At 29.3% G+C, this 22,008-nt stretch overlaps 1 protein-coding gene and 1 pseudogene across 1 annotated transcript; both read left to right on the top strand.

The window, feature by feature from the left end:
- Positions 1 to 12,924: 12,924 nt before the first annotated feature.
- On the top strand, positions 12,925 to 14,642 carry LOC145089242 (Ribosomal protein S5 domain 2-like superfamily protein). The gene is made up of 7 exons (XM_079027706.1): positions 12,925 to 13,155; positions 13,380 to 13,493; positions 13,618 to 13,739; positions 13,862 to 13,934; positions 14,038 to 14,105; positions 14,193 to 14,325; positions 14,436 to 14,642. Exons 1-7 carry the CDS (start codon positions 13,050 to 13,052, stop codon positions 14,549 to 14,551), a joined length of 732 nt encoding a protein of 243 aa, XP_078883832.1. The 5' UTR covers positions 12,925 to 13,049; the 3' UTR covers positions 14,552 to 14,642.
- Positions 14,643 to 16,387: 1,745 nt separating this feature from the next.
- On the top strand, positions 16,388 to 17,904 carry LOC145089238 (E3 ubiquitin-protein ligase ATL42 pseudogene; annotated as a pseudogene).
- The last annotated feature ends 4,104 nt before the right edge of the window (positions 17,905 to 22,008 follow it).

Here is a 22,008-nt window from a genome sequence, read left to right as displayed (position 1 = left end):
ATTGACTATATACACTGACTTTTATTGTTCTCAAGTTACATGTCTTCCACATATATATTTATGTACCTAAACTTAGGTATAGAACACTTTAAACGGCGTAATTTTATACAAAACAAATTTAATTTTATTTTCTCTTAGTTTTGTTTTAATAGTATACCATTGAATTAAATTCAATTATGGAATGAAAAAAATCAATTATATATATTTTTATTGCAAATAATTATTAAAGTTTATAGACAAAATAAAAAACCAATATTTTTTTTTATCAAATATAACTTAAACGTTTTGTCTTTCAATTGAAAAACTATATCCAATTATTTTGTGAAAAACTTGATTGAGTTATGACATCTTTTTTTTTTCTTTTATTCTATTAGTTTTCATTTAGAACTTAGTAGGGTTGATTAAATGATCACGATTTTTAATGCTTTAAGTTTTTAAACACAAAGAAAAAAAAATATAACTTTGATCAATTTCGTAAGTCAAATGATTAAAGAAGAATAATAAAAGAGATATCATGATTATTTTGGTTATAAATTGATCAAAACTACGTTGTTTGAAAGGTTATATATATATATATATATATATATATATATATATATATATATATATATATATATATATATATATATATATATATATATAGGGAGTTGTTCAAATAAGAACCAAAAAATAAACATTTTAATTCTCAACTTTACAAATTACTTGCACTTGTTGTCGGACCACCGCCAGATCGTCACAGACTGCCACTGGACTAACATTAAATTTAGTAGCAGTTTTCTGGCCGTATTCACAGCTTAATAGAACATTGTAGCTTCAATTTCTTTGGTAATACTTTTTATTTTTGTAGCCAAATATATACAAATTTATTAAAAAATAGAGTTATGCCTTGACAAATTTAATTTTTTCTATTTTAAACTATAAAGTTTTTTAAAAAAAGTATCATTTGGACATTCACAATTTAAAATATCATATGCACAGTTTAATGGACATATTAGTTCACTAATATGCAGTTTAATATTTTTCATATATACATTTATTTATATTTTAGCACAATTTATGTTATATATATATATATATATATATATATATATATATATATATATATATATATATATATATATATATATATATATATAAAACTGAATATAGTCCATGTTTAGTTCAATACATAAAATTCACAACATAATACAATACAATATATACTAATTCAAAATTTTAAATAAGTCACACCCAAATTCTACCATCAGCATCAACTACAAGCACCGCCACCAACTACATGTGCCACTTTTGTAAGCATCATTCATTCAAAATCATATCTGTATATAAAATCATGGATTCATATCTTAAATATTATATTTACAGTTTAAATAAACAAATCAATTTACTAATTAAGTGTTTAATGCAATATAATTATAAAAACTAATGTATATTCTTACATATTTATACAACACAAAAATAAATATATTCACAAAAACATAAAAACAAACATTAATACATAAATCAATCATATTTTAACAAAACAATTCATAAAAAAATTCACAGCTTAACACAATAAATTCACAAATTAAAACATAAAGGTCACAACTTATTATAATAAATTCAGTAATTCACTGTTTAAAACACATAAATTTTATATTCACAAATATATTTTCAACTTTAAACTTATATTTATACTTTCAGATATAAATGTTACTACTTTTTTCTAAATTTTATTTACACAAATATTCACAGTTTAAATTTTACATACTTTATTGAAAGTTAGATAAAATCATATATGTGTATAATGGTTCTTTCATTTTATATTTCAGAAGCAAACAAAAAATTAATAAAAAAATTATTTTTTAATACAATAAAGTCACAGCTTAACACGCAAATATTATAATTCACAACCATATTTTCAACTTAAAACTTATATTTCAAGAACAGAGACGCAGGTACACTATAGTCACATGTGTCCATGGACACCCTATGTTTTGAAGTTTTCTTTAATTATATCATGTTTTCAAGATGGACACCTAATAAAAATTCACATGGACATCTATAAACTGGATAAGACATGCAACAAAATGATCTAATACCTTTAATGATTCAATATACATTTACAAAAAAAATTAAAAAATGAAATCAAATTAATAGACAGTCTATAGTTGTAACATAAATAGTTAAAAACTTTAAGTGAAATATAATATATTTTGTGTTTTTATCTTTTCAATTTGAAAATTAAGAATAAAAGATTGGGGAGTGAAACTATATTAAACGATAAGTTAAAATAAACAAATAACCTTAATTATAAGAGCATCTCCAATGATTAAGTTATCTTATAACTTAAAGTTATTGTCATCTCACCATTCTATTAATTTTAAGCTCTAATTAAATTACATCTTTAATGGTTAACCTCAACATAGTTGTTTTGAAAAGTTTAACTAATTGATCCACATTTATATAAATTGTTTCTTAAAACCCTTTCATTTAATTAGTTGTTTTTAAACACATCATATTTTTTATTAAAATATGGTTTGTATTATACTTTATTGTAGTTGTAATATATAAACATTTGTAACATCTAATAGAAATAATTATTTATAAAAGAAATAAATATTATTTCAACTAAAATAAAATTATGTAGGTAAAGTGAAATATTTTTAAAGATAAAGGGTTAGATTGGACAAACCTTTATACTATATTGACCACTCAATATATATTGAGTGGTCAATAAAAAAAGCAAAAAAGCTATCCTCTCCAATGGTGTTTAATAATACTAAGTGGTCAAGCAAATAGTAAAAGACTATAAATAAGCTTGCATTGGAGATGCTCTAAAGTTTTGTTTCTGTTATTTTTTTTTTTTCGAATCTAAATGATATTTCTATTTTCTTTAAGAGCATCTCCAACTCACTCTCATTCTCCATTTTTTCCCTCATTTCTTCCCCCATTCTTCTCCAACCCTCCCCAATTTGGGGGATATGAATAGTATTACACCAAATATGGTGTTATACTATCTATTTCTCCCAAATGGGGATGAATTTTGTGTTGTCGGTTTTGGTCCCTCTGTTATATATTTATACATTTCTAGTTCATTTTTACCTATTAATTATAATTTAAATATAATATTTAATACTTATAATATTTTGTTATATATTAAATTATATTAATTAATTATAAATATAAAGTTTGTTTTTTGTTCATCAAATTCATATAATAATTTAAATACATATTGAAATTTAAAAAAACGATAACGTATTTTATAAAAACTTATAATTAAAATATATATTACAAACACGATAACATATGTTATTAAACATGTAGTTAACCTATATATTACAATAATAATCTAATAAAAACCAACAAGTAACAATACTATTATTTATTTATTTAATATTTATTTAAAAGTGTATATTTGTAATATTTTTATAAATGCATGTATAATATTTATTTATAAGTTTATTATAAATATAATCGTTTGTATTTAATATTAATGTAATGAAAAAAATATAAATTATATATATGTTAAAACTAAATTAGTAGAGGGGTATGTTTGACTATCTATGTAAGTTGGAATAATAGAATATACTTTTTGGGAGTAAAAATAAGGTAAAAAATGGAGTAGGGTTGGAGATGAAACATTATTTGTCATATTTTTTACTCCATTTTTGGGGGGAAAATAGAGGTGGATTGGAGATGGTCTAAAGTCTAAAATCTATATGATAGCTCTCGTGGTATAGCTTATTGACAACCGTATAAAATAAAGAAAAATAAGAGTTGTGTGTTGATTGATAATTAGGGCTGTTAATCGGGTCAACCCGATCGGGTTTCGGGTTAATCGGGCCGGGTTACTCGGGTTTTCACAAAAAAAAAAATTAACCCGACACCTGACCCTATTAAGGTATGGGTTGGACGGGTTCGGGTTAATCGGGTTTCGGGTTAATAGGGTCGGGTTAGTCGGGTTAATACACTAAACACTTAATTTAAACATAATATATATGTTTTTTCAAGAGTGCAATCTGATATAAACTCAAACCATTTTTTACTCTTTTCTTAACATCAAGAATGCATACTAATTGAAATAAATTAAAAATAAAAGATCATGGACCTCATGGTTATTACAACATATGAGAAAGCATGCATACCACAATAGCTAAAAAAGTTCTTCCATTATAAATATTAAATAGATGAACTTTCAATCTCTAGTTAACGATCAACATCATGTAGTTTATTCATGTTTATAGTTAGTTTAAAGTAGAAATAATTATCAAAAAATCTTCTCAGCCGCTCTAGTATTTTTGAAATTTTATATCTTTTTGGACTTCAACTTCGCCAATGGGAGTTACTTGACCCTCGTATGCTTCTAGAGTCGCAAAAATTTACATTTTCAAAGGGTTTGTAGTCTTTTGTACTGTTCAAGTAGAGAGTGGTGGAATATATAAAGGTTGTGAATTCCTAACCGGGTTATTCGGGTTGACCCGAAACCCGATTTTTTTGTAAAAATCAACCCTAAACCCGACCCTAACTACAAATCGGGTTATTCGGGTTGACCCGAAACCAGATTTTTTTGTAAAAATCAACCCTAAACCCGTCCTAACTACAAATCGGGTTTATCGGGTTAACCCGAATAACCCGATTTGGAATTCTAACCCTATTGAACCCGACCCTAATTACCTTATTCGGGTTAGGGTCGGATCGGGTTCGGGTTTTTTTGACACCCCTATTGATAATAGCCTATAGGGTACACGAGCATTGTACCTAGTTTCAAGTTTCAAGGTTAAGTTTCTGATGACTTTTATTTTAAAACATGTTATATTGTTTTAATTTTTTCTAATTTATCACTTCATATTATTTATTATATTACAAAAAAAAAAAGAAATGTAATTATTATATTATATTATTCTATTCTTAGTTTATATATTTTATATTTTTATGGTTATATTTATAATTTATTATAGATAATTAAAATTGACTTAAGCAATACACAGTTTTAACAACTATTATATTATAGATATAGATAGATTCCAAATTTGTCAATAGTTGTAAGCTAAAAGTATTGTATTATAGATATCCTCTTTAATAAATGAAGGTTTTTTGTCACTTGTCATACTCTTATTCAATTTACCAAATGTCATTTTGTGGTTATTTTGAATTATTTTTTTTCACATGTCATTTTATAGTTTTTCGATTTTATTAAATTTCACATAGTATTTAAATGCAATAGTAAATGCATATTAATTTCCTTAATGAACTTTCTTTTTAATTTTGAAATTACAAAATTAAAGCTTCAACATTTTTCTTTATTTATTTATCTAAACTAGTTTATATTCCGTGAGAACCACGGTTACAAAATTAATTAAAATTTTATATTAAAAAATCAAAATTACTAATCATATATTTTAAATAAATTATTACTTAAGAGATATTTTTTTAGTTATATAGAATTATAATTGTTGATTTAAACAGATATGTGAAGTTATATCACCTTATAATCTGTATTGATTTTATTTTATTTTTTAATTTAATGTTATTAATTTAATATATTTAGAATGAAAAATTTTAAATTTTGAAATTTAAAATGGAGAATGAATTATTAATTAATTTAATGTAATTAGAGTGGAAATTTTAAATTGATAATTAATAATTTGACAAGTGGCATGATATGTTACATATAGTTATTAATCAGGAATTTTAATAATGAGTGGCAAAGATAATTTAGTCTTCAAATCTGATGGCAGAGAGTGGCGACGAACCAGATCTGATTGAATCTTAGAGGTTTTTATGGATCTTCATTGGAGCAGATATGAAGCAACAAATGTGATCTGATGGTGTCTGACAACGATATTTCATAGGAGGAGAGTAAACAACAAAAATAGATCAGATCTGACAAGAAAGGAGGACACTAGTGGCGATACTAGATCAGATCTGAGTTTTTTTTTTGATTTGAAAGAGAAACAATGAGTTGAGTTTCTTAATCTAAGACACAATGATAAAGTTGTAAGGTTATAACTTTTAGATCTAAAAATGAGATCCGGTGATATGTTTGTAAAAATTGGTTAAAATTTCCTTTTATTGACGATGATGCCATTCATTTTTTAACATTTAATGGACAAAAATATTTTTATAAAGTTTGCAAACGCATGTGGATATATATAATTGAGAAAATAACATATTTAGTTTTAAAGACTAATATCATAAAAATCCTAAATTTTTAACGCGTAATTGAGAAAAACACTAATATTTTTTTTAGTATTGTTGTGACCACAACTTTCTCACACAATTATCACTCTAGGCCACTTAAAGAATTTCATGGTTAAGTTGATTAAATTTTTTGCCAAATTAGTCCTAAAAAGTTTAAACTTAGTCCTTGAGGTTTGCAAAAAATTACACCACATGGTTTTTAACTTTTTTTTTCCGATTTTTGTATACTTTATTTATTTTTGATTTTTTTATAAATATAGGTACATTTTTTATTTTCTTTTTATATATATACTTTATTTATTTTCATTTTTTAACTTTAATTTTCAACAATTTTTTTTAACCATTTTTAACTTTTGTTTTCTATTTTTTAGTGTATATATATAGAGTATATTAGAGTTTTTTTTAGGTTTTCTCATTTTTCTTTTCGTATTATATTTTATTTTTTCATCTTTTTATTTTTTTTTTATTTTTTTCTTATTTATTTATTTTTTTTTGTATTTTTATCTTTTTATTGACTTTTTTCAAAAAAATATAAAATTTATTAATATATTACAATTTTGATAACTTATAGTTTTTGTAAATTTTTTATTTTTATTCAAGTAAATAAAATAGTTATGTTTACATTTTGTAATTTTGGTCCAACCTATTTTCTTTTTATTCTTTTTTTCCTTAGTACTATTATATTTATGTTACGAAAAAAGGAAAATTAAAAAAAATTAGCTTGTTTACTGAGAATTAGTGTTTCAATATATTATATAACTTGCAAATTAAATCATATTTCTATGTGTGATATCAATAGATTAAATTCAACATAATATTTTCCAATTTTATAATATACTAAAAAAAAGTAGTCGGCCTCTATAAAAAAACTTGTTATAGTAATTATATTGAATTCAAGTTCGTTTACTTGAATCAAAGTAAATAAAAACATTAGAAAAACCATAAATAACTAAAATAGGAAAAAAATAGAAAACAAAAGGTAAACAGATAAAAAAAATCAAATTGTTGAAAAAAAATTAAAAAATGAAAATAAATAAAGTATATAAAAAAAGAAAATAAAATATATATATATATATATATATATTTATAAAAAAACCGAAAATAAATAAAGTAATCAAAAAACGAAAAATAAAGTTAAAACACCATGTGGTGTAATTTATTGCAAACCCCAGGGACCAAATTTGTAGTTTTTAGGACTAATTTTGTAAAAAAATAAACCAAGTTAACCATAAAACTCGTGAAGTGGCTAGAGTGATAATTCTGCGAAAAAGTTGGTCATAGCAATAATAAAAAAAATATTAGGGCTTTTTCCAATCACGCGTTAAAAATTTAGGGTTTTTATAACATTACTCCTTACTTTTAAATATAAGTTAAAAATAATGGTTCCTAGGGTTTTTAATCTTTTTTTTGTTCTCATTTAATCTTCTCTCTCTCTCTCTCTCTCTCTCTCTCTATATATATATATATATATATATATATATATATATATATATATATATATATATATATATATAGGTTCTAAAAATCTAGCCATGGTCTCCAAGGCTTGTATCTGCCACTAAACTTTGACAAAATGCCGCATTAAGTCACATATGTATATACACATGAATAATAGTAGAAATGATATATAAAACTATTAATTATATAAAAAATTATCGCTTTAAGTCACGCTTTACAAATGATATTGCTCGTCAAAACTCAAAAAAGCTAGAGACTTGACATTAACGTCAAGTCATGTCTTAAGTTACTTAGAACCTTGTTCTCTCTCTCTCTCTATGTGTGTGTGTATACATATATATATATATATATATATATATATATATATATATATATATATATATATATATATATAAAAGTTTAGGTTCTATGCAAAACAAAAAACCTTAAAAATCATAAAAATGCATAAAAAAAAATACTTAGAGATTACAATTTTTTTTAAAATTTTTTTATGAGAAAGTCACACGTTTTAAAATAAATTCGCTGATTTTTTTTGAAACTTTTAAAAAAATGATTTTTTATTTTTTTCAGCGAATTTACTAAAAGAACTGCGATTTTTTTTTATAAAAAAAAAAATAAAAAAAGCTTTGTCATCTCTAAGTATTTTTTATGTATTTTTCTGATGTGGCTCGTCACAGCTTAAAAAAGCTTGAGACTTGACATTAACGTCAAGTCATGTCTTAGGTTACTTAGAACCTTGTTCTCTCTCTCTCTCTCTCTCTCTCTCTCTATATATATATATATATATATATATATATATATATATATATATATATATATATATATATATATATATATATATATATAAGTTTAGGTTCTATGGAAAACAAAAAACCTTAAAAATCATAAAAATGCATAAAAAATACTTAGAGATTACAATTTTTTTTTAAATTTTTTTTATGAAAAATTCACACGTTTTAAAATAACTTCGCTGATTTTTTTTTTAAAACTTTTTTAAAAAAATTGATTTTTTATTTTTTTCCGCGAATTTATTAAAAAAACTGCGATTTTTTTTATAAAAAAAAATTAAAAAAAAAGTTTTGTAATCTCTAAGTATTTTTTATGCATTTTTCTGATTTTAGGGTTTTTTTTTTCAAATAACTATATATATATATATATATATATCCATGCTAATTTTATTAGACCGTGAGACCAAATCTAAGAATAATTTTATAATGCAAAATAAAATAAAAAAATCCAAAAAATCTTTTTTAATTATTATTTTCAGAACTTTATTTACCTAAACAAAATTACAGTTTTTTTTTTGAAAAATATATGAAATATTCTAATAGAATATTACATAGTACATTTTTAATATGATTTTTAGAATGTTTTGAATATTCTACTAGATTTGCAAGATATGTAGAATATTATAAATATTCTACTAAAATATGTAAAAAATGTACTTTTTTTTGTATTTATTTTTTATTTTTTTGGTATTTTTTTATTTTTTTTTGGAAAATATATATTCCGAAAATAATATTGTAAAAAAAATTTCGAAAATTTTCAATTATTTTGCATTTTTAAAATGTTTTTGTTTTATCTACTAAATGAGTGGCTAGGATTGCGTCTTATGGTCTCACAAAATTAGGCCGTCTCACATGAACCTAACTTTTATATATATATATATATATATATATATATATATATATATATATATATATATATATATATATATATATATATATATATATGCCTACTTTCAAGCGCCAACCTAGTCTACAGGAAAAAAAAAATTGAATTAAGTCATCATATAAGTTTAAAAAATAACATATGTATATGAGAGATGTGGTGAGTATGGATACCGTGAAAAGATATGGAAGAATCTTAGATCTCAAGGCTTGGATTCAAGTGAAACATTCATCTCAAAAAGAAGGAATTAATGCTTGCGATAATTTGTCATTTTAAATGTTTTTTTTGTTACTTAAACTATTGTGTTTTTGGAAGCTATGCTTTATCTAAACGATATAATCTTTTTGTTAGTTAAACTATTATGTTTTTGAAAACTACAAAATTTTGTAAGTTTGTACGTGAAGTTTTTTGTTCTTAATTTTAGACACTTAAAGGATAATGATAATTTGTTCGTAGATTTGAGGTACACAAAGAGTGAATCTTGTCTAGGGGTGCAAATGAGCCAAACTACTCGCGAGCTACTCGGGATCGGTTCGTTAAAAGCTCGAATCGAAACCGGTCTTTAACGAGCCCGAGCCGAGCTCGAGTTTAATATTAAACTCGTTTATTAAACGAGTTCGAGCTTGAGCCTATGTCACTAAGCTCGATTAGGCTCGCGAGCCTAAACGAGCCTTTATATAATATAATTTATTATTATTTTCTTATATTAAAATAAAAACATATTTGAGAAATTATGGATTTCGGGTATTAGCAAACAAGCTTCTTAATGAGCTTGAGTTGTGCTTAAGTTTATTTAGGCACATCAAATGACAAACGAGCCGAGCCCGAGCCGAGCTTGTATAACTCTTTACGAGCTCGAGCCGAACTCAGTAAAAGAAAGCTCGAATTAAGTCGAGCTCGAGCCTTGTATAACTTAAACGAGCCCTGTAACACCTGGTTCCTGGTATGTATTTTTAATCTAAGTATTTTTGCATTTTTTTAGCTGGGACTCGGTGAGTTGTAGGCCCGACTCGCCGAGTAGAGTCGAGATATTGAGCACGTTTAAGTTGGCAACTCGGCGAGTCCATATCCTGGACTCGCCGAGTCCGCCAGTCTGGAAGAAACCTTAGATCCACGGGTTTTGCATCCTATATAAACCATGTTATGAGCCCCAAACTCGCCTCCTTCACCCTCAGTACGTCATTTAGCAAACCCTAGCCATTATTTGGGCATTTTGAGCATATCTTGTGTATCTTTTGAAGTTTGGAGAAAAGAAAGAAGGAAGGACTAAAAGGGAAGGTGAGAAGCAAAGATCTAGAGTCCAATCCAGAGTTTGTTGAGGTATAATCCGAATCTCTTCTATTTCTATGTTGATCTTCCATTAGAAATCCCATTTAGGCCATTGTTATCCACTCCCTAGCTTGATTGTAATGGAGAAATCGTATTGAGTTGAATAGCCAGTGGATCTAGCTGGGTTTAAGCTTCAAAAGCTCGGATCTACCACCTTTATGGAGCCATTTTGCATGAAAACCCTAGATCTACTCTTTTAAGTGTCTTTTGAGCCTTTAAATCCCTTTTCATGCATATGTACATGTAAAGTTGGAAACTTTACGTGGTAAACAAGCCTTAGAAACTCAGATCTATAAATTGTATGCAGTGGTTTTGAGAAAAATCGATTGTATAGAAGTTGCATGCAACCGACTCGGCGAGTCGTTCTTCAGACTCGGCGAGTCGGGTCGCGAGTCCTCGAGTTTCCCCCTTCTATGTTTTATGTTGAGTGGAACCAGTGAGTTTTAGGTGGACTCAGTGAGTCGGAGACCGGACTCATTCATGGAGGGACTCGGCGAGTCAATGCTCTGACTCGACGAGTCCAAGGCAATCTTCATATCCCAAGAAAATACTCGGCGAGTTGTTCATACAACTCGGCGAGTCCCAGTTGGAGTGTTCATATGATGAAGGAGAACTCAACGAGTTGTTCATACAACTCGGCGAGTTGGATGCAGATTGACTAAGTGTTTGTATCAAAGAGGAACTCGTCGAGTCTATGCCAAACTCAACGAGTAGTAGCGAGCAGAATTGAGAAATGAGAGTAGGGACTCGACGAGTTAGTGTGCCAACTCGACGAGTCAGGTCAACTGTATGTTGACTTTGACCAAGAGGTTCACTTTGACCAGGGGTAAAATAGTCATTTTACCCTCAGTATAGTTATCAGTATTTGATTGAGTGTACTTATGGAAATTGTAGCCGGGGTGAAACCGGAGCAGCAACAGACAGATTCCAGAGCAGTTCATTCAGCAGCTAGACTACGATGTGAGTCTTCCTTCCAGTAGGAACGGGTCTACGGCCACAATGCCGGCTCGTTTAGTTAGTAGTAGTTCCGGACCTCGGTCCGATGCAGTAGTTGATTGCTTGATGTCTTTGTGATTCAAGTATGTTTTGTATTGTGTGTTCCGGACTTCGGTCCGATGCAGTATGCAGTATATGTGCTTATGCTAGTTGATATGTTTATGTTATGCTCAGTCAGTTTCCGGACTTCGGTACGATGCAAGGGACAAGGTCCTAGTCAGTTCCGGATTTCGGTCCGATGCAGTTAGTTCCGAACTTTGGTCCGATGCAGGCGACAAGGTCCCAGTTAGTTCAGGACTTTGGTCCGATGCAGTTTCCGGGTTTCTGTCCGAAGCAATGGGCAAGGCCCTGGTTAGTTCCGGACTTCGATCTGATGCAGTTTCCGAACTTCGGTCCGATGCAGTGGGCAAGGCCCAATATGTGTTTATATGTTATTGTATGGTATGTGGTAGTTTGGGGGAGCTCACTAAGCTTCGTGCTTACAATTTCAGTCTTGGTTTCGTCTTGGTTTCAGGTACATCCGCAAGTAAAGGGAAGAGCTCGGGATGATGACATCGCACACACCACAACTTCAGTTTTTGTCATGGGAGTTGATTAGCTTTTCATTGACATGATTTGATACAGCCTTGATACAATTTTCTTGTGATACTTTGTTATGGTTTTGGATACATTAACGTATGGGTTCTATTTTATGGTATTGATTTAATGATTTTAGTAATGATTAAACAAAAATTTTTGGGTCGTATTTTGGGATGTTACAAGCCCGAGCCGAGCCTGACCAGGCTTGGGCTCGGCTTGGCTCGTTTGCACCCTAATCTTGTTATCTATATGAAAAGTTTCACATGTCATGTTTTTGTTCTTAAAAGGGAAAGATAAACTTGTAAGAAATATTTTTGTGTTCAGAATTTTGATCAAAAGAATTCGCCAAAAACATCTGCACATATGATGTTACTAAAAATCAATTAAAATAATAATCTAGTTACATATAATATTTTGAAAATTTATAAATAATATAGATGATGATTTAAGTTTTAAAATATATGTATAATATTCAACTGATAAAAATAATTTAAAATAATTATAAAATATTTAACGAAACAACTAATGAAACCGGTAAATTGACTATAAGGTGTCAAATCGTAAGTTTTAACGTTAATTTTTTTTTTCATAAATAAATTTTAATTTGAGATTTTTTCATAAATTATGACAATTTTAAATGAAGTTGCGATTTAATGTAAAGTGTAAACCGAATGGACCGAATGTAATACACAAAATATAATCGGAATATTATTGATCGCACTTACGCAGTTTGGTCGCTGTTCGAAAAGCACCTGGTAGGCATAAACCCTAACCCCTAAAGTTAACGACCACTTCCTCTGCAAAATTGTATTTCATTTGTCAATTCATCGGCGATTATGGAAGTTGATAGAGCAGATGGGCGGGCCCCTAATCAACGAAGACCGGTGGCCTGTACTCGAGGCATACTCCACCGTGCTCATGGCTCCGCTAGCTGGGCTCAAGGTACTTCTTCCCCTCTCTCACTACTCCTTCAGTTCTGCAATTCGGTTTCATTTCCGAAATTTCAAGAAGATTCATATTGCATCTCGCTAGTGTTTATAAACTTGTGAATGCTGGGGTTCTACACAAATGTGATTCTCATTCTGGAACAATATTAGGGTTTTATGTTTCTTTCGCTAATCTTCTTTTCTTACTTCTGAATGATGCTTTTTTTTATCTGGAATCAGGTGACACAAAGGTTATTGCTGCTGTTTATGGGCCCAAAGCTGGAACTAGGAAAAACGAAAACCCTGAAAAGGCCTGCATTGAAATCATTTGGAAACCAAAAACCGGACAGAGTGGTGAGTTTTTTTCTCTTGTTCATGCATCTGTAATCTATACGAATCTCGTTCCTTTAGCATTTTCTCCATGGTGCTAATTTTTGAATAAAAAAGTTAATACAAATTACAAACTATTGCAAAATAGGGAAACCAGAGAGGGAATATGAAATGGTGATGAAGAAGACCTTACAAAGCATCTGCCTCTTGAATGTTCATCCCAATACAACAACTTCAATTGTCATTCAAGTTGTCAATGATGATGGTGCTGTATCCTTTAATCTTTTTTCCTTGTTGCTTTTGCTTATGTTAGTAATCTTTTTCCTATGATTATTATCTATCATAGAACTCAATTTACATATCTATGGATTTCTTGACCTAGTTTCCTTTAGCTTCTTCCATGTGCAATAAATGCAGCTTGTGCTGCTCTAGTAGATGCTGGGACTCCATTAAAGCATCTTGCTAGTAAGATAAACTCATGAACAAGTTCAATAAACTTTTTTGTTTTCTGTATATATTGGAAGCTTCGATTTTTAAACTTCGTTTATTTGTTTTTGACTTTTTGTAGTTGCAATATGTTGTTGTATGTCTGAAAATGGTCAAATTTTACTTGACCCAAGCAAGATTGAAGAACAGGTTTTTTACCATTGTCTATTAATTGAAATACTTGATAACTTTAGGCACCAATAATAATGGATTTTTTTTTTTTTTTTTTAATAACAGAAAGTGAAGTCATTTGTATATTTGGTGTTCCCAAATTCTATAGCTTCTGTTCTTCCGGAAGGTTCATTAAAATCAGAAGGTGAAATAATGGAACATGGGATTCTTACATCCGTGACACATGGCGTAATGACAGGTGTCTATCTATTCATTCATAGATCTCATCGAATTTTATCCATGTCAACAAATGTAAGAATAATAATTTTGATATGTTTTTGTTTTAATCTAATTTATGTTTGCATACAGTGGATGATTATTTCAGCTGTCTAAAATTGGGACGCCCTGCTGCAGCTGAATTGTCTGATTTTATCAGAAACAACTTAAAATTGAAACCCGGGAATGACTCATCTAAAGCAGCTTAATTAAGACCTTTTTAATGCAATTGAATGTATAATTATTAATTCTTTGTACGTTTTTTTGTTCATTATCAAGGGCTTGAATTTTGAACTTAAATACTCTTTAAGACGAGTATTATATTGTTTTTGTTCATGTTATATTGAAATAGTTTTGAGTTAGATTACTAAAATTTTTAGTTTTGGTCTATAATATAATTTTAAATCAATATATTTTGGTTTTGTGAAAAAACAATTTTAGATAATGTTATTAATATCTAGTGGAATATATGTCCAGTCATTTCTCGTGTTTGTTTAATTAAAGATTTAAAGATATACGATATATTTAATCCATGGGGTCACAATATTTCTTCTACTTGTCCTTATATATTTTAGGGTCCATCTTGTGGTCCATTTTGGTATTCGACATCAAATGAATTTATATAATATGAATTTTGGTCATAAATTAATGATAGGCGAAAGGGATATTCACCAAATGATCATTTTTCGTAATTATATATATAAAATGATCATCATTACTTCGAAACTTTGCTAGTTTTGAACTACATAGATTTTCAAGTTCATTAATTTTGGTCATAAGTTAATATGATTAAGAAAGGGATATTCACCAAATGATCCTTTCTAGTAATTATATTATACATAAAATAATTTGATCATCATTTTAATAAAATGTTAAAATGGTCATTACTTCGAAACTTTGCTAGTTTTGAACTAAATAGAGTTTCATGTTCATTATTGTGGCCTCCCTATTTAAAGTCGTAGGATTTTTAATATAAGATACTTAATTTTGAAACTGTTCCCTCTAGTTTTCTCTAAATTATTTTTCGTATGATGGGGACTTTTTTTCGAACATAAGGTATAACAAAAGTAAATTCTTCTCATTTTTTTTCATCATGTGGATTTTTTTTGGAACATAAGGTATAACAAAAGTAAATTCTTCTCATTTTTTTCATCATGTTTTTGAAATATTTCGAAGGGTTTTAAAGTTTTGACACACAGAATAAGAAATTCGAAGTACATTTAAAGTCCTATTCCTTTTTTTTAAATGTTATATTCGTGTACAAAGGTGTAAAAGGCCTATATAACATATTTTGGGACACAATACAAACAAAACGAAAAACAAAATTCTGTTCACTATGAAAAGTTTCATAACTAAAAACCAATTAGAAACTAATATGAACAATTTGAATTTTATATTGTCTCTTGTTCTTTTCGTATATCCTGAAAAAATATTCGAAATCTATCAAATGACTTTATAATATACGAACCTTTCTTATAAATTCTTATAGATGTAAGGGAACTTCCCCAAAATGAATTACTTTTTTTTTTATTTCTTTTTTAAATTTATAAGAACCATCATAAATTTTATATCTTAACATTATGTGTTGGTTCCCAAAAAATGTATTTATATTAAAAACAAGTAAAACCGAAATGTAAGCCATTTGTTAGAAAAAGATAAAATCCATTCATTTTTAGATGCGAATGGTGGCATAACGACAAGACAAATAATGTCCCAAGTAATTGTTACAAGTTAGTTTATTCTTGAATGTCGAGCGTGGTATTCAAAAGATATTCAAACAATTACTCCTTTTTATCTGTAAGAACCATTATTATTTTTATTTCTGAACATCTTGTGTCCAGAAATGTATTTAACAATAATAACATTATAAACAACTAAAACCAAACTGTATGCCATTTGTAAGAAACGATAATTCCATTCAATAATGATGCGAGTGGTGACTTACCGACAAGACAAAAGGCGGCCAATATATAAAACAAAGGAACAACCCCCTCCAACATGGACCATACGATTACTTTTCCATACTAATATTCCATTAAATTAAACTTTCTTGAAAGAGACCACATTTGATTAAAATGAACAGAAACTTCACAAAAACAACACTCCAATTTTCTCCAAGAACTCCAAATTTCTTGAATGAATCACACAAGATTGATCAAACCCCTTATCTTTATATCCATCTTCTTCTTTCCCAATGTTTTCGCACAACAAAATTCAACCGATTCAAATTCAGGGCGCATGCGTGCTGTGCATCCAAGTGTTGTTATTGTCATCGGGGTACTATGCACGATGTTTTGTTTAACATTTCTTGTACTCGCTTGCATGAAATTCTGTCAATCGGATGTACTTCAACAAATCCCTCATCAACTTCCTAGCTCAAGGTCACGGTTTTCTGGGATTGACAAAAAAGCAATCGAATCTTTGCCCTTTTTTAGATTCTCATCACTTAAAGGATCAAAAGAAGGGCTAGAGTGTGTAGTGTGCTTATCGAAGTTTGAAGATTCGGAGGTTTTAAGGTTATTGCCTAAGTGTAGGCATGCGTTTCATATGAATTGCATCGATCAATGGCTAGAAAGTCACTCTAGTTGTCCTCTTTGTAGGTATAAATTTGTTTTATCCGATATCACAAATTTCACATGCACAAATAGTTTAAGGTATACGCAAGACGAGGGTTTTAATAATCTTGAAGTGTTTGTTAAGAGGGAACACGATGGTTCTTCTAGGTCATCGAGGTTTAGTATAGGAAATAGCTTTAGGAAATTTGCAAAGAGTCCTAAAGAAGATGTCTTAATTCAATATGGAGATCAAATGTTGGATAAGTTCAAACATAGGATCATTGTATCCGACATTGTTTGCAAAAGTCGGTGGAGTGATGTGAATTCCTCAGACTTAATGTTTTTGAACTCGAAGATGCTTAATGAGGTTTCAAAGAAGCATTTCTCACCTTCGGGTAGTGGGAGATTTGAAATAGATGTTGAACAAGCGATGAAGTTTAAGGAGGATATGGAAAGAAGAAGATTATATGAATCCAAGGTTGCTAAAACCCTTGATAGTGGCGAAACATCGATTTCGAATTTGCAGTTTCCTAGGTTTCAGACGGACGAGGAGGCAGATGGTATGCAGAAGAGGTCAATGTCAGAGATTACAAATGTCTCAAGATTTAGAGAAACAAGAAGTTCATATTGGGCTAGTAATGCGAAAGATATGAAGTTACAAAGCGTTTGGTTGCCGATGGCAAAAAGGACAATTCAATGGTTCACAAATCGGGAGGGAAATTCGTTTGAAATGAGAAGTTGATGATGTTCAAAATGTGTAGATGGTTGAATCAAATTTTGTTGCCCAATATTTCATTTTATGGGCCCAATCGCATTTATAAGTATTGTATATTTGTATAAGTGGCCTAGTGCATCGTAAGAAGGTGAAGATCCATAAGAAATGTTTAGGCATAATCTTCTTTGTAGTTTGGACTTTGGTTATTGTGATTACTATAAGAGCAAAGTACATGAACCCTAACCTCCAAAGTGTAATCCTCTTTGTAATTTAGTTTTATTTTTTGGTACAATTTCTCATAGGAAAAACTAAAAAGGAGCCAACAAGAAACGGCCCAACTTGAAATTGTTTCCTACATTCGTTCAAACTGTAGTATGAAAAAGCATCATTTGGCGGCAAACTAAGAGTGTTCATGTTAGTTACAAATGTATTATCATAGAAATGAAGCATTAAAATGGTTGACTATTGATATTAGACGGTCAAAGTTTCATAGGGACTTTGACTATTGATATTAGATCTAACATACTATTTGTTTTTTTTTGAGAAAAAATTGCAATATCTAATAACGGTCAAAGTTTCATAGGGACTTTGACTATTGATATTAGATCTAACATATTTAGATGCTATTTGTTTTTTCTAAGATAAAATGTCTGTAGTCTGCAGACCATATCTATAGACCTGTGCAGTTGAAAAGGTGGATCCAACGTCTGCAGTCTAAAAAAAGAAGTTTTTTTTTTTTGTTTTTTAACATCTGTAGGCTACTAAAATAAAATAAAATCTAAATAAACTATTTTTTTTTAAACTTCAAAGTAATTTTTTATATTTTTATAACTTTGTTATAAATAATTAACAAATCTAGATCAACTTTATGTATTACTGTATAAAAAATAAAAATAAAAATGATACGAATTAACGTATATATTTGATAAAAACCAACAATTTTGGTTGCAAATTATACCTAAACATTGTAATTAGGAATCAAAGAATTTGATACATAAATGAATAAAAATAAACTTCGATTTTTTTTCAATTAAATCAATTAAAAACGTACCATAAATATTTTCTCAATAAATTAACGATACTGTATTAAATAATGTTTTATAAAATTTGGCATACAAAATATAAAAATATATTATGATTTATTTTCATATTTATATAAATAACTTCAACGATCATTATTGTAATAAATTTTTATTTATAAATTTGTCAAAAATATCATGTTTGTTTCGTCGAACTTTTTTTTATAGTATTGTAACTTTTTTTTTTTTCCAAATTGTTTATCATTAATAAGGTTGGAATAAATTTAAATTAAAAAAAACTATATATATATATATATATATATATATATGTGTGTGTGTGTGTGTGTGTGTTTTAGGTTAGAAGATGTCTGAAGATTTAGAAGACTATGATCCACATCTGCGCCAAACATTTTTAAGTCTGTAGTCTTAAAAAAAACAAACAATTTGTGAAGACTAATGTTGCGAAGAGACCAAGAAGATCTGCAAACAAACAACAAACAACACCCTATTATTGAATAATCCTGTTAATTACTTAATTGTAAAATAATAACATACTTTCCGATTTCCTTTATTTATTTATTGTGAATAGTATTTTATATCCTTTTTTGTTATGGTTGTAACGCTCCAACTCTCAGGTATTAATTTTACAGCTTTATTTTTTTCATATTGGAAGGTCTACTCGACGAGTTGGATGCCCTGAATCATCGTTTAGGAACTTTCGGGGCCACGTGTTTAAATGGCCAACTCGCCGAGTCGGAGACATGCCTCGACGAGTTGGAGCTGGAGGATGAAACCATAATTTCTGGGGTTTTGCACCATATTTAAAGGGTCATTAGCCTCCCTTACAGCCCCTTGTGAGTCCAGAAACCCTAAATCGCTAATTTTCCCTCTTTTTGTGTGATATTAAGCTTTATGGTAGATTATGGAAGGAAGATCTAGAAGTACTCAAGCTTGGAACAAGAGGAAGGCTGCTGATCCGAGTTCTTCTTCATCTTAGCATCGTTTTTAAGGTAACAAGTTGTTACCTTGACCTTCTTCTATCTAGATCTATGTATGTAAGATATTAGGGCCATTCTGGCAATGTTGATATGTTATTGTGGGTATTAGGTGTGATCTGAAGTTGCAACTTCAGATCTAGGCTTATCTTGGTCTATAGGATCATAAAGTTTCATCCTTTAGTGAGTTAATACCTTCTTCATCCTTAGAACCTTTCTTTAGCTTGATTTGGGCCATTATCACCTTGCATGTACGTAAAATTTGCAACTTTATGTAAGAAGTATGCCTTAGGAGCTTAGATCTGCATTATGGAGCTTAAAGTGACTTAAAAATCGTCTGGATGGAGAAAGGACTGAAGGGACTCGACAAGTTGCATGGCCAACTCGGCGAGTTCGATGAAGATTATCATGTAAAGATTTCTGCATGGACTCGACGAGTCAGTAGAGTGACTCGGCGAGTCAACTAGGGTTTTCCCAACATATGGACATGCATGAACTCGACGAGTTTCAGGGAAACTAGACGAATCAACTAGGGGTTTCACGACTTCTCGAGTTCAGGAAGGACTCGATGAGTCGGGTCAACATGGACTGTTGACCTTGACCATTGACTTGGACTTTGACCAAGGGTTGACAAGTTGACTTCTGGGGTATTTTGGTAAATTGTAAATCTATGGAAATGGTCTTATGGAAAATATAGGTGGTGAAGTTCGTGGCAGTGGTTCGAGAGTTTGAGTTGATTACTTCGATTCGACAGTTGTGAGGTGAGTTATCCTCACTATACTAAGGGGTCGAAGGCACCAACGTCGGCCCATTGGATATGTTATCCTAGCAGTTGGTAGTATGTTGAGTATGAAATAGTGTTGCATGATAGTTGTTATGCCAATTTGGTAGATCTGTAGGACTACCTGTACTATTATGTGATTATCTGTATGCGTATTAGTTATGTTATATGTCAACATATTATGTAGGTTGGGTTGAGGTTGTACTGCTCCGTGCAGTAGCCAAAAAACCTTAGGGTATTCCTGATATGAGCTGACGGTCGGGCGGGGCATGCCAGATACGAGCTGAGGGTCGTGTATGGCATGCCAGACTCGTACTGTAGGCTCGGGAGCATTCCAGATACGAGCTGAGGGCCGGGTAGGGCATACCAGACTTGTACTGTGGACTCGGTGGCAATCCAGATGTGATCTATAGGCCCGGAAGGTAATCCAGACTCACACTGTGGGCCCAGGGGTAATCTAGTCTATAAAGTTGTGGACCCAGTACATGCTGTTATTTGTAGTGTATCAGTATTTTTGGGCAACTCACTAATCTTTGGGCTTACAGTTTCAGTTTTTGTTTCAGGTACATCAGATGATCACGTGAAGGCAAATGCATGATCGTACAACTTCTCATGTTTATGACTTATTTCTGGGATACTATGATATTATACTATTTTGAAAACAAGTTTTGTAATGGTTAATGGTTTTGAAATGTTTTGAAAAAGTTTAAATTTGGTATTATTTTTATGGATGTTACAACGGTATTATATATATTTTAAATATTTTCCTTATTAAATCATTATCATTTGAAGGGTTAAGTTATTGCGAGAATTAAAAGATTTATGTGAACTCTTAATCAGCTTATCAATTTTCAAAATCAAGACTATCATTGGACTCCTGGACGAGTGCCTAAGACAGATGCATGCAAAAGAAATGCCAATTTTTTTTTTGAAATGTGCATATAAGCACGTTTGAATGTTCATATATGTGCATGTATGCCCATTTAGTGTTTCTTTCTTTTTTTTTTCCAAAATTTTCAAAACCAACACAACAATGAGACTCTTGTAACAACGTTTAAAAGAATCGCAACTTGAAAACGTAAAAATAAAAAGATAGAAAACATAAATGTGCATGCATGCACATTTCCAATATATATATATATATATATATATATATATATATATATATATATATATATATATATATATATATATATATATATATATATGGAAATGATGAGCGAATTAAGAGTTTTTGAGTTCTCATAAACTTTAAGTTTTCAAAAAAACTTACCTCATCATTTGAAAGTGTCCAAATTATAGCATCACCCTTCACTTTTTTTTTCATATTAGATACCGTACTTTGAAAAATATTTCTACATGGAAATTGTTTTATGTTTGGAGACATAGTTATAACTGGTTAGAATTTTAAAATACAATTTATATAACAAAAAGAAATGAAAATAAAGTTTTATAATAGTTAAAATACAAAGATATTTTATTTATTTATTTTTTAATCTTTATGTGATGAACCCTAAAATTTCTCTAGAAATGCAGTATTGAAAACCTTTCTTTTGGAATGCTATGATGTTTCCTTCTATTTCTCGGTCCTCTGTTTCGAC

Source organism: Lactuca serriola, chromosome 1 (genome assembly GCF_051521515.1).
Source record: "Lactuca serriola cultivar US96UC23 chromosome 1, Lser_US96UC23_V15, whole genome shotgun sequence".
Taxonomy (NCBI): Eukaryota; Viridiplantae; Streptophyta; class Magnoliopsida; order Asterales; family Asteraceae; genus Lactuca; species Lactuca serriola.
The sequence above is the reverse complement of the archived record's forward strand: the minus strand, read 5'-3'. Positions and strand labels throughout refer to the sequence as shown.